Source organism: Chelmon rostratus, chromosome 11 (assembly GCF_017976325.1).
Source record: "Chelmon rostratus isolate fCheRos1 chromosome 11, fCheRos1.pri, whole genome shotgun sequence".
NCBI lineage: Eukaryota > Metazoa > Chordata > Actinopteri > Chaetodontiformes > Chaetodontidae > Chelmon > Chelmon rostratus.
The window spans coordinates 20,713,947-20,728,569 of record NC_055668.1 but is presented as its reverse complement, the minus strand read 5'-3'; the positions used below and the strand labels follow the sequence as shown (position 1 = coordinate 20,728,569).

The window sequence follows — 14,623 nt, the reverse complement described above, 5'->3', positions numbered from 1 at the left end:
TCACTGACTGGCTGCTTGTGTTTTTGTTTATGTGTGTTCGAGTGTGCATGAAAGACAAAGAGTGCAACAGAGACCGTATTTTTAACCCTTGTTTATCCACGAGTAAAGACTGCATTCCTGTTTCAGTGGAATGCACGACTAAATGCTGATTTATTGTAGCATTTGCCCGTTTGTAGCCTGCTAGCTGAACGATTGTTTTGTTGCGCGCTCGTCCTCGGTTGTGAGGGGAGTTCAAAGACACCAGTGTTTTCATGAAGTTTTATTTCAGCAGCACAGAGCTTTTTTTTTTTTTTTTTTAGCTCTCTGATGACTCCATATTGCACAAAATCCAGAAAATCCAGCAATGAGCATCCTCTTAGCTCTGCTTTACTCACAAAATATGATCAGTATGCAGTATTTTCAGTGTCAACAATTAAGGCTACACTCACAGAAAAGCTTGAACTTGATGAATTGGACTTGAAGGGGTGTTAGTCAGCTAAACTGTGGTTTCTGGTCCTGGTTGCATGAGGAAAACCTTTAGTTGTAATGAAGTAACTGAGTGTCTCTGAAAGAAAAGTGCTTCTCTTGAAATCCACACATTGTTTCTGCTGTGTTGTGTCAGACCACAACATGCTCTAGTCGTGGGTCCTCCAAATGATACCTTTCCTGCTGGGATGGAAGGTTTCCCTCCACTTTCCATACATAGAGCACCTTGTTTACGCCATAAAACATGATACTCACACTGAAAGTGAAGGTGTGATGACTTTGAGTGGACATTCAGCAGAGAGTAATGACGGCTTTTCTCATTTTTCTCTCATCTTTTTTCTCAACGTAGAGCAGAAAAAACTTGCTGGGATATTATTGCAGTCAGAACTTCACCACATGTTTTTGGAAAAAAAGGGCAAAAGAGATAAGTAACAACAGAGATGACATGAGGGAGGCCATCAGCCAGATTCACAGCCACAATACCATTAATGCCACATCTGTATGTGGGTGTTGATGTGCAGGTTTGCATGTAAAGGTTAATGTGTAGACAGATATTTACATGTACAGAAATTTGAGACGGCAGATTTTTGTGTTTAAACTTGTTATGCATGTTCTAACAAGAAGAAGTCCCCAGGGGGGAAAACATTTTAAAACCTTCAAATTATAGTGTTTGGGGAGGTTTGCATAGTGGCACTTAAGAGGTAGAGAGAGGTAAGAGTGAGAAGGATAGAGAAATAATATAACAGTTTACATTGTGTGTGTACTAGTTTGTGTGTGTGTGTGCACTTGTAAGTGTAGCCTTGTTTAGAGAGCTATTTTTGAGAGGCAGCATAGTAAGTTGTGGTGACCAAACAAAATCACATGAGCTTTTTGGACCGGGCTGACTCAATGTTTCCACTGTGAAAAGAGAGAGAAGAGGAGCAAGATGAGATGAAATCTTCTGCATCACAGATGTGTCTTTTCCCAAAATAACTAAAGGCAGAATCAATAGCTTCCAAACCCAAACAGAAAAATAAGGACAATTAATGAGAATAGATCTGCATGATCGTGGCAAAAAATACATCGCAAGAGATCGCAATTATTTAACACAGACTTGTCTTTTGGAACTTTATATATATTTTGACTGAGAAAAAAAGTCTTATAATGCTAATTATAGACTTATTCAATATGTGACGTGCATGTTTATGAGAATGCTGCAGAAATACGACCCAATTGTCCAATTTTGGCCACTCCAAGAATCAGTACGACAACAGCACAGACACACGTGCATCAAAATCCAAGCGGTGGTTGGTTTGACCAGGTTTTCACCACGGACCACTTGATCGCAGTGAGCTCAGCTAAACATCAGGGGCGAAAATGCACTACTGTAAAGGAAAGGGGTGCACTGGATTTACAACACAAGACAAACCAGCGTTATTGTGGCACACTAAGTGTTTAATCTCAATAATGCTGTTTTTTTTCGTAATTATTGGAAGCCAAGGTTGTATTTAAAATCAAAATTTGACTAATCACACAACCTTAAATGAGCTGGAGGAAAGGAGAGTCGAGTCTATAACATCATGTTTTTTTTATCATGCATTGATTTGGGTTTTTTGCAAGGCATTTCAGAGGATTTCCACTTCCTCCCTGTCAGGTAGCCATTGTTTTCCAGTCATTTGTATTGTATTTAAGTGAACCTACAGACATTTTAAACGTGAGATGGTTTTTCTCATTATTGTTGCACAGTAATGCTGCTTAGTCACACATTAGTTAAAAGTCATGATGGTGCATTCAAAGGCTGGTGGGAAGTTCAGTCATCCTTTGTTCTGATTGTAGCTTAATGCATAAAGCTGCCAAAATGACGCCTTTCACGTGATCCTCAATGTGATTTACTACTGTAGTGCATGAATGCGGTTGTTGGAGCCTCCCAGCAGCATTTGAACTCATCACCCTTGGAGGACTTTTCAAATTGGTCTGCAAGTTTCATCTGAAATGCATGGAAATCCACAACAAGCTGAAACATAGCAAGACGTACTAAAATGTAAAACACTGAGGGATATTGGACAGATCACGATCTGCAGTAACTTAGATAAAACATGCAATCATAATCATCATTATCTGTTAAAGAAGATTTGTAGATGTTCACACGAGTTGCATCATCTTGTTTGATTGGTTGGTTGAGTGACAGTGTGGCTGATTCATTGGTGCATTGATTTACTCTCTGACTGGTGGATTTTATCATTGACTGATTATCTAGCAAGTTGATTGGCTGACTGCCCACTTGGTTTCTCTCATGTTGTGGATGCTCTTCTTTTTTGTCTTTCTTTTTTTCCATGTTTATCAGCCTGTTCTCATATTGCATCACACCAGCAATATTGTGTGCACGGTATGTACTGTGCATTGTGATGCCTGCATGTGTGTGTGTGTGTGTTTGTGCAACAATTGAACTACTTGTTCGAAGCCTGCAGAGTTGCAGTGACAGCAGGAAAATGATTTGTGGCAGCAGGTTTTCTATTCTCAGATGATGGAAGGGGTCATTTGAGGTAAGAGTTTAAATGAGGTAGCTATTAGACGATTACCCATGTGTGTCTTTGTGTGCATGTGTGTGTATTTCCTTTTCTGTAATCCTGAGGTATAAGGTTGAATATCAAGTGTTGGTTAGTGGAGCTGGCTTTGGCTTCGTGTCAGACTCTCAGCCTGCAGTTTTCCAGCTGAGGAGTACATCTGCTCCTGATTGCAGTGGAAATCAGACCTCTCATCCTGACTGCGAAATGCAACTAACCACCCAAATAACAGAGCAGCCCAATTCTCTACATGACGTTTTTAAGCTTAGCTAATCATTTGTATTCCCAGAAGACTTGATTTGCTGTAATCTCTTTGATATTGCTGTTTGTGTTTGGATTTAACAAAGATGCAACATGGTATTTTGTGAGTTGTGGAGATGCTGGTGGCTGCATTTTTTTACTTTTGGAGAAAGCCAGGGTAGCTGTTTTCCTCAGATAAGATAATAACCTTATTAATCTAGCTTCATACTTTTTTCTACTATACTATTTTCTTTTGAAAAAAACAACCAAACATTATACATAATTTTCCACCTTTTTCATCCCGTGCCCCCCCCCATTCACACACACATACAAACTACTAGGCTTTGGGAATCGATAGTAATTAAGATTTGTTTTTTGGAGTTCGCATTGTGATTAAATATTCACAATTACAGCCAAATTGCAGTTGAATTGTTAATCATTCCAAGCCCTAATACAAACTCCTGTATCCCCACCCCCCACCCTGCAATGGCAACCCCATACAGACCACCCAACCCTGATCTCTCCCCCTAAAAACAGATGAAGCAAAGATTAAAGTTGATCATGCTGCACAGTCTCTTTAACTAAATCCTAACATGCTCTACCTTCATGCGCACAGACATCAGAGCCTTGTGGATCTGCTCATCTAATGACCCTGCAATCATCTCAGCAAGAAAGCAAATAAGTGTGTTTGCCAAAGCCAGTTGAAGAAACTCTTAACATGCACCTTCTGTTATCAGACAGCTCTCTGATATTAACTAAACAAATGAGTGCAGGTGTTCATGCACCAAAGAAGATGAACTAAAGTAGGACAAAGATCTGATCGCTCATGATCTGGTCCAGAGGTTGTTTGACACACTGTATACAGATGTTGGTCAGATGTAAATGTGTCAATTGTGTTAAACCACATGCATCAAATGTCAGCTCCTCCCAGGTTTGCCACATCCTCCTGTTATGTCAGCAACGGGTGCTCCTGCACTTTCATTAGCTCTTGATGTAAAGTATATATAGCTACAGAGCTGGATGTACTGCCATGTGGAAGGATGCTGAGGAGGTGACATTTTGCATTTTGGGTCAGAACATCTAATTAATCTGTTTAAAAGTGATCTGTATAAATCTCCCCCTGACTAGTTGCACAGTCAGGTATCCAGACGTCAGCAGATCACAAATTGAACATGTTATATAAGCTCTCGGTAAGTTTGCTTTTTGTCTCGAGACTCATAAATCTGCCAACGTGGTCTCTTCCCTCACTCTGCAAACTGCAGACCATCTTGACAGTTAAATCGTGACAGCGGTTCGTGAGGTGAGGAAAGAGCACAGAAACGCTGCCAACTCAAAAACCACAAACCTTGTGTCTGTCTTCCAGGGCGGCTTTAAGGAGAGACAAGTCTCTAATGTGCAACATGATAAACGCTGCTGCAAGCGCATTAACATTAATAACAATAATTGTAAAGTTTTCACAACAAAAAGGATAATTACATATCTAAAGGTCAGACATGGTGTAACCTGAGAAAATAAATCACTGAAGGAAAATTGCAACCCTTTCCTGCTTTTACAAAGGTTGCTCTTCTGTCAGAAGTCCACTCCAACTTTCTGCAGAAAACAAAGGCAAAGCTCTAATCTGTGATGTCAAACGACAAACGTTTGAGCTCCGAATGACAGGGAAGGCTGAGCGAATGGCTGTTTGTTGAGCTTCTATACTCACACGAGGCTTGATTTATGATAATAGCAGAAGTTTAGGTTGTGGAGGTGAAACCGAATCCCCCAAAAATCAATGTTTGGAGAGAGTTCACTCTTCACTTCCCTGCCAAACAGTCCCTTGATGACATTCAGGGAAAGGCTCAGTTTTAGCAGCAGCCAAATGAGTCTTTCACTTCTGAGTGTCTGCTGCTCATTCAGCTACTTCCTACACTGCTGTGTCCTCAGATGTCAATTTAAAGTTAGAATATCCATGAAGTGATGATTACTGGGGGGGTCCATGAAAGAAAAACATTTTATGTTAGAATTAAATGTTTTTCCAGATGTATTTATACTGTTTTTTGTTTTTTCAGAAAAAATTAGGCTTTCCAGTTTTCTTCTTTCATGGTGGATTTAATTTAATCCTCCCACCAATAATAAACAAGACTCAGTGTCTGTGAGACTGTGCTCAGACTTTGAACTAAATGCTTACATCAGCATGTTATCACGCTCACAGCCACAATGCTAAGATGCTAATGTTTTGTTGGTATAATGTTAACCACTTCAGTTTAGCATCTCTACATGCTAACATTTTTAGCAAATTAGCACTAAAAATAGTACAACTGCACCGCTGAGGCTGGTGAGAATGTCACTGGTTGTGAAGGTATTTATTCATTAACCAAAGGATTGAGCACTGGCACTGGGTAGAAACTTAAGGGATCATCAAGGTTTTTAGTTTATCCTCAGAGGGACCTGAACCTCTGAACCAGATTTCATGACAATCCATCCCATAGTCGCTGAGATATTTCACTGTGAACCAAAGTGGTGGACCGATGAACTGACCAGAGTAAGCATGGCTACAAATATATGCTCATGATTGATATAGCCAAAAATATATGGTAAAATAATGGAATCCATCAACTATAGCATGCTAGGTAGCTAGCCAACATTGCTGAGGATATTCATTAGTTAGACTCGCCCCCATTTTAAACATGTAGACTCGAGCACACAGTTTATGTAGTCAGATGTGACTCATTTTTTCCTGGGTTGTTTCCAGTACGTCAGTTAAGTTATATCATAGAGGATCAAGAAGCCGTTGATCACAGCAGTCACAGTCCTTTAACTTAGTTGAGTTGTAGTAGAAATGAACTGTGCTTCTATCTCCGCGGTGACTGAAACAAGTGCAGTTAGTTGTCTGCAGGTTGTTGCTTTACTTTCTTTGTTACACTGCAGAGTTTTTTGAGTCGTTAGTTTGGGTCGGCGGTGCCAGAATGTTATTTCGAGGTTTGATTCGTCAGGAATGGCCTCTTCGGTGTCTCCAGTGTTTGAGTCTGTACATATTGTGTTTTGTGATCTATTTCTTTCTCTATCAATCTATCAGGCTTGTCAAACGGCAGTATTCTGGTAGCAGTATTCCACAGTATCATCAGTACTATTTGGTCATCTCTGAGTCAATCTTCAATCTTCTGAGTCAGAAGCAGAATTAGAAGCAGACTGATTCATCACAGGGTTAACTAGTCTTCCTCTCACCTGTTTCCTCCTCTGGCATTATTGGTTTCTGTGGTTTTTGGCTCACTTTTCGAATCAGACCGCACAGCTTTGATATTCCCCTCTTGCTCTCGTCCGTAAAGATCCTGTTTTTCAGAAAACAGTCTCGCCCCGGGGCAAAAGGCTCATTCTGTGCCAGTCGATGTCTGGATAGTATTGTACAGTCCATCCGGCTGGGCTGTACTTAAAGAGCCTCGTGCCAAAACAGGACATCCATCTCCCAGCGGAAAAACTGATTCCTACTCTTGTAAATTCCTTAGTTATTCTTGTAAAAGCTTCAGTTAGAGTTTAAGGTTTCCCCTTTAAACCTTTATTTAGCTCTGCTTCACATTCACAAGCTCTAAGATTTCACACCTGAGCACTGCATAGTGTAACTATAGCCTTCTACTCTCAGCCAATAGGAGCTGTTTTTGGCCTTTTATCATGAGCTCATTCATTTAATACGAAGAGATCTCAGTGAATCCTGTGTCGAACTCTTAGCATAGGTTTGCAGCCAGTGTTTCTTGGAATCGAGGAAGCGAAGCCATTTATTGTGGCTCACCTTTCCACCTTTCCTCGGCAACAGGAACCTTGTTGTTTCTGTAGAGTGTTTTCCTCTCGGCCGAGCTTCCCGGTGCACATCCACCCATGGGTCCTTTCTCTTCTGTCCATCTGGCAGACATCTTATCGGTGAGAAGCTGCTTCCACTGCTGGAGCACTGGAGCGAGGCCAAAGGCTTTCCACTGCAGGGATGGAGAGCAGTAAAGAAAACACCTGTTTCAGTCAACAGCGTGCCAAGTGTGTCGGAATGACTGTAGTGAGGCGTCAAAATAGCAAGAGACAGGAAAGACGTGTCAGGCGTACAGTGCAAAGGAACTGTTCGCGTCCTAACCGGAACTACAGGAGGTGATGTCACTTACTAAGTCTCTGCTTGAAGATGATGTAATGTTTAATGGAAGAAGTGCCTGAAGGCTGGACAGCATTGGTTAGTGAGGGTTTGATCTCTATTAGATGTCTCTAATAAGACCTTGCACAATCTTGTCTGAATCCAGACGCAGCTTGGCTTGCTTCGACTCTCTGCAAACTCAGCTGTTGTTGGCTGTTGGTCTGAATGAGTCTTGATTTGTAAAGGGGGACTCCACCATTTTTACAAGGTCACTTAAGGTCACTAAACGCCATTAAGAGTTATTCCCCTCATCCTGTGAAAACACTTGTATCATGACTTTTATGGTTTTGGAGGGTGATTTCCAAGGCTTGATAATTACCTGGATGAGGTCATCAGGGTTATCTCGCTTTCAGCTGGAGCCTTCAACTGTTTGACGTTGTATTACAGGAAATGCAGGATCCAAGTTTTTAAAGTATGACCTTAATTCCAATAAAGTTGGGACTCATTTCCAAACAAACTGTGTTCACCAACAAGTGTCCCTTAGCCCATGTAGCAACATCCTTTATCCAGTCATGTGTTGACAAAGTGGTGAACCTCGCTCCATCCTCGCTTGTGAACCACTGAGCCTTTCCAGGATGCTCCTTCATACCCAATCATGATACTATCACCTGTTACCAATCAACCTGTTTACCTGTGGAATGATCCAAACAGGTGTTTTTGGAGCGTTCCACAACTTTCTCAGTCTTTTGTTGCTCCTGTGCCAACTTGTTTGAAACATGTTGTTGTATGTCTTTGTGCAGTTTGCATGTCAAATGATAATGACAACATTCTGTTTTGTTTATGTTTTTACACAGCGTCCCTTTTTTTTAAATCAGGGTTGTACTGTAAGACTATAAATGAGGGGATCGCGGCCTCTGTTGCATCTTTTTTTTGTCTTGAGCAAATCTCTTGTATTTCATGAATGTTTAATACTAAAGTAGCCCTTTAACAGCTTTTTCTTTACATTAATTTGTATGTGTTTCACCTTTCATGTGGTATCATTCTTTGCATTAAAATGTAAAAATATATCACCTGCATTTGCCCTTAGTGACTCATGGAACATTGCAGTCTTAACTACATGAGAATCTCCAAAAGAAATGTATGCTAAAGATGCTTTGAGTGACAACACTAAGATCAGAAGCGTTCAACCATAAACACACATATGCATTCATACGGTGCCGTAAGGAAATCACACCTGGAGGCAGAGAGTGTAAAGAGAGTTGTGGCAGGATGTAGAGAACTGTACTTATCTGCTTCCTGTGGATGTAAACATGCAGTATGCGTGTGTGTCTATTTGATATGAAATCATCAAGGGACCACAGAGTGTTTACGTGAACATTTTGATGTATGTCACAACACACACGGAAGATGTTGTGAAACGAGAGCGCATGATGCAAAAGCCAATGCAATTAAATCATTTGGACATGAATAACGTCATGAACTAGACATGCGTTTGAATTAAATGGGCAGCTGATGAATTTAGGTAAATGAAAGAACGTACAATAAAGTCCTTTTTCACCCATTGACCACTTAAATACTCTAACAAGCTCCTCTGTATGGATCATCAGCAGGATGCTCACTGTCTGCCTGGAACATGTAGCTTTGCCTTTAGTGCTTTAGCATGATATCATGTACTGTGTGTAGCCATCAAGTGGTTTAATTGTCCAGAATCAAGATCACTGTCTTTACACATCATGTCTCCACGCAGTCTTTTCCTGCTCGAAAAAGTTTTCACTCAGTCTGGTTTAGAATTGTGACAGTTTTTCATGAATACTCCAACATCTCTTCTTCTCTCTCTCCTTTTTGTTCCAGGGGGCGGCAGGCGGACATAGACGGGTCGTGATCCATCCGAACCCACTGCCGCACATCCACCAGGAGCCCGCCATGCTGCTCTGCGTGGGCCTCCTGCTCCTTGTGATCGGACGGATAATCTACTTGCAAGGCAGCACAGACAGCCAGGACCACTCTCAGGTTTAGCCTTTGGAAAACTCAGCAGACGTAGCATTTTTCTTTGATAACGTGTCTGTGTTGGACTCATCACACCTTCAGTCTCCTTTTCGTTTATGGGGAACTAAGTTTTACCCGGCTTCCTCCTTTTTCCAGCGTGAGGAAGAAGACTTTGGGCTGTATTACTTTTGATGGAGATGAGCTGTTAACACCTTTAAGGATGTTTTTTCACTTCAGTTTTTTCTTTCACGGTCTCTGAGCCTTTTCACTGCTACCAAAGAGCCGGGATTTTGCACTCCTTTCCAGCGCAGCAGCAATCATGTCATCAAAATCTGCCTCTGTGCAACATTACGCCTGTGGAAATTCAAACGTGCCTTGTACAGTTTCCTGTTTACTTTTTTAGCTTCTTTTAAGGTGTTTATATTGTACAGAGATTATGAGCTCCTCGGGTGATCAACTCTGCAGACCCAGGGTTGTTAAAGTACGTGGGTCCAGTCCACAAAATGTTCCCCCATCTTTTCCCCCTGAAGGTTTCAAGCAGGGAAAAAATGATCTTGCACTCCCATCCGGTCAGGATCCAGCATGCAACAGACTCGTGACCTGTGTGGGAACCAGCTGGGCCAAAGTTATCGTTTTCATCCTACATTTTTATCTCACGATGTTTAGCAAACTACTGTGCCATTCGACGTTTTGTTACCCTGAACCCCCTGAACAACTGTTCACCAGCATTTTCAGACATGATGTTGATAATTTGAGCGCTAGCTGACACAGGTTTGACCCATCAGATGTCACGACATCGTGCTTTTTGCAGACCTCTGCAACTAAACCTCCATTTGGACAAGATTGATATTCCAGGGAGAGGGGAGGCGGGTAGTAAAATATTTGGTATCATCCTCACTAACTAAACTCCTTCATCCTCATCATCAGCTGAGGAAAAGCAGATCTTTGCTTGCCAAAACAAAAACAAGTATTTGAGACTTTCTATGGTAGCAGGAGCAAAAGTGAGCTCTGGACTGATCAGCAAATTACCGAACTTTCCCAAAAGAAGAGAATCCTGTCCAAATGCATCATAATACTGTCTTTGCATGGATTGATGATGATGAGGTGTCCCGTTTTGTTTGTGTGTCATATTTCAAGACCCTGGATCACATTTTAGGTGCAGTAGCTCCCCTGCTACTGTTTGGCAAGTATGTAATCAGGTAATCTGTAATCCGGATTATTATCCTTTAAAAGGTACTTCAAGTAGATGCACCGATCCTGCCGTTTAAATAAAAATGAGGACACGTTTCTTTGAGTTTCCACCAGTTTTCTAAACATAGATATTTTAATAAGTTTCTAGTCTTTGGAAAATTGCAGAATTAATGTTTTATCGATGTATTTCATGACTACTTCATGATTTATTAAACAACAATTGGTACACAATAGACATTATGATCCTTTAATGTGTATAAAAAACCTTCACCACTGATACCAGTAAGATGATACTGTACCAGCCTTCAAGTATTTGATACCAATCTTCCTCTGCACAGAAAAGCCTGCGTGTTTTTGTCACAAGTAGAGCCAGATTGAATGCGGACGTCAAAGATTTCCAAGAATTTCAGAATTTTATCACCAGATCCCACCTCTGGACATGGACACCTAAAAGATGAAGCATTAAGGGGTTTCATTTCCTTCTTTTCTCTGGTTGCGTTCAGCATTAAAACAAAGATTTTGCACACTGATAATCAGAAGCACGAGCAGATTGCTTCACTTGCTGCCCAGTCAGTGGGGTGAGACTCAAAAGGGCAAGATGACGAACAAATCAGCCATGAAATCACGTGAGTCATTTAAACCCTCCAACAGTGTCATTTCCAGTTCTCTTGTTCACTCATCCTCTACGAGCTGCATCCACAAACCTGATATTGAAAGCGTTTTTCTACAATAACTGACCAAACCGCGCTGTCTTCCGCTGTTCTTTGTTTCAGCCTCTGGTTTTACCATTAGCAGCCAGACTGAACGTAGTTGGCAAGTATTGGTTTGTTGACAAGGTCATGTTATCCGTTTATTAGCGCAGTGATTCAGACCCGGCCAAGTCTCCTCATGCTTGCCAGGTCATTAAACACTCTCAGAGAGAGATTTCTGGACTACGACCAAACACTGAATCATGCAGAGTCAAAGAGGGTTTTGTCACTGACTGTTGAGCTAACAGTAGTATATCAAACGGCCGTGACACAGGCTTCAGATTAAGTTCATTTATTGTTATCTCTAAACTAAACTAAAACATATCAACGGCTGCGTGCTGCTCTTTATCACAGGGAACACCAGGTGTTCAATTACTGAGCAGTTAATCCGCATCATTGAGGCCTTTTCTATAAAACCAAAACGCACTGTTTAAAAAACACTTCCAATAAATCGTGAACAACTGTAAATTGTGGCCCAGCTTTGTTTTTCGTGTCGAATGGGCTCATCGGTGCTCCGATCACGACTGAAACATCTGTAGCTACTGTAGTTTCTGCTCTCCATCCTCAGGGGGCAGTAATGAGCTCGTTACGTCTTGGGAGAATACAACAAATTCAAAAACTGATTTAAACTTTATTGGAAGTGTTTTCAAACAGTATGGTTCAGGTTTTACAAAAGACCAACCAGCAAATTTGGAAATTTGGCGAATGTTTTTCTGGTTAACCATCCCATCCCCCATCTCCGTTAAAGACTAGCACACAGCCGCTTCCCTCAGCTTTTCTACGGTTTCCCAAGCAGTGAATGAGACATTCCCAAGCAGGGCTACCAATAGCACAGAGGGGGTTTGGGTTCAGCACGTTTTGCCCTTTGAGCTACACAGTAGAAAACCTCAAACACTGTATTTTAAGTCCACGAATGCAGTGTTAATGTCGACCAAACAGATCTTTGTAAACTGTTGTGTTGTGGGTTGTTTTGGATGGTACAAGTGAAATGTGAGCAAATTCTCTGTGTTGTTTTGATCAATCAATCACCACATCACATCAGCCAGCGAGTGTCTGCTTCATCCCGACTGGAATAAAAACGGAAAATTTGTTGCTCGTACAGTTTGACTGAGATCTCAGTAGGTTCAGCTTCAGGAACTTAAAGCTTTACTCCTCAGTGGATGAAAGCGTCTGTTGGCAGCATTGAAGATGCTGTGTTGTTATGAGTGTCACATGTGTTGTTTAACTAACAGCAAACCAGAGCAGCAGCTGCAGAAGTCTGTTGTAACACAATCGATAACCGCATTCGAGTGAGTGTGTGTTTGAGTCAAGCTTGGATGTTTCCACACGAATGCATCACAGACAAAGTGCGTACCTGGCTTTCATCATACCTGAAGTCTCATTTCAGCCACGCTCATCTGTGTAATCTCATGTTCTAATACTGCTGAATCAGCTGTTTAGCCTCAAAGTTTCATTTTCAGACTTCCTCTGCTGAGATGATGGATTACTGTCTGTTCAGTAGCTGAAGCCTGTTGACTTTTGTTCCATTTGTTATTACACACGTGATATAAAGGGTCCACATTCCAGTGGATAAAGTCAACAGAAGAACCAGCTTTTGTACAGATGCAGAAATCCTTAGAAATTACACACGTGTGACAACAGTCTTACCATAGTCAGGTGTTGAATAGACAGGTAAAGCCAGGGGTGGGTCCAGAGGCGTGGAATCTGATTGGCCCCCACTACCAGAGTCAGACGGTGGTTTATTTGGATCATGGATAGATTACTGAACCAGCTTACGGGGCACAGTAGAGCACCTGGACCAGATCCTCTATATGAAGTGACTCCTATTATTTCTCGTTAGAAAGCCAATCAAACAATTAGAAAAAGACATAAAATGACTACAAATAGGTGCAAAAGGGCCAATTAGAGATGCAAAACGACCACAAAGAGACAAAACAACGACAAATTATGCAAAGCAATTACAGAGTGACACAAAACAGACAGACAAACAAAGAATTCAGAAGCTTTCTAACTTTCTCATCCATCTTTCACTCACTGGTCACAGCTGAAAGGGTAAAAATTCTCATCCTTGTGTCCACATTTAGTTTTCACCACACTACTTTCTGTTTCTACGTGTATTTCCTCCCCGTGCTCTGCCAGGGAAACGTCTGAAATGGCATGAAACATTTCAGACCGGCGACGCGCAGCATCGCCGTGGAAATGCACACGCCTCAGGCTCGCGTTGCTCTTCCTCCGCTGTGACATTCAGAGCGCTGTGACTGCATGTTGATTTCTGATATTGTGCCATGTGAAACCTAAGACCTCATTTAGAAGTACTGTATTACAGCTGGAGTGCGAGAGGAGAGCATGGCAGGGAGGAAACCGAAAGATGAATTACCGTCTCTGAAACTGATATGGAAACCTGGTGATGTGCTGATTCACCGCCTGCCGTTCGTAGGTGTTACAGCGCACAAACGCCTGTGTGACATTCAGGGTTTTACTGACTCGCATCAGCACTGCTGGAGCCGCCGCGTCTGCTGAGCTTTTAGGCCTCGCAGAGCAGGAGAATCATCAAAAGTCTGATGTGTTAACAGGAAAATAAACTTTTCTTCACACTGTTTTGTCGCTGGGATTGTAAAGGAGACGAACACATGAAGCGAAGGGGACAGAGACACTGTGGTGTGTCGTGCTTTGCTGCAAACGCTGTACAAAAAACGCTTCTGTTGGAGTTCAGGCAGGAACAGGCACCGACCAACCTGAGCGACTCCAAATGACCCAGTACAACTGTAGCAACATGTCTTTTTGTTTATACTGTTATTGTACACTGAAAATATTGTAATTATGCTATTTTAATTGCTTTGAAAATGTTTTCAACTGATGTAAATAAAGCTTTTACATCTTTTTACATAAAACAGCATGAGTGACAGATTTGTCAGTGACAGGATGTGAGTGTGTTCATGCTGCTTTGTTCCTCTACTCCACCGCTCTTCAGATGGAAATCTCCTACTTTTTACTCCACTACGTCTGCCTGTAGCCAGTTACTTTTTCAAACATAGCATATCATCAGTTTATAAAATATGACTCATTGTTACAGATTAAAAAATATGACCTCAACCAGCTACAACAAAGCTGTTCACCTGTTAATGAATCAATTGAATAATTATCATCAAAACAATCATTAAACTCTGAGAGGGGCCGCTCTGCCTGATGAGTATTTTCATGTTTAAGTACATTATGCTGATAAGGACGCTGTTCTTTTTAAAAGGTTAAACTACCTGTGTAATGATAGCGAGGAAGGAAGTTAACTGAAAACACTGAGTTGAATCAGCAGCTCCTCAGTCGTCACAACAAACACACACACACACAGATTCATTCTTTCAGTT

General features: G+C 41.5%; 1 protein-coding gene across 1 annotated transcript in view; it reads left to right on the top strand.

Moving 5' to 3' along the window:
- The window catches only part of bcl2l11 (BCL2 like 11), a 28,589-nt gene extending 14,450 nt beyond the window's left edge, over nucleotides 1-14,139 (top strand). The window contains exon 4 of the mRNA XM_041947875.1: nucleotides 9,187-14,139. Coding sequence (XP_041803809.1) covers nucleotides 9,187-9,351 — 165 coding nt within the window. The 3' untranslated portion in view covers nucleotides 9,352-14,139. The remainder of the gene's footprint in view (nucleotides 1-9,186) is intronic.
- Nucleotides 14,140-14,623: the final 484 nt, after the last annotated feature.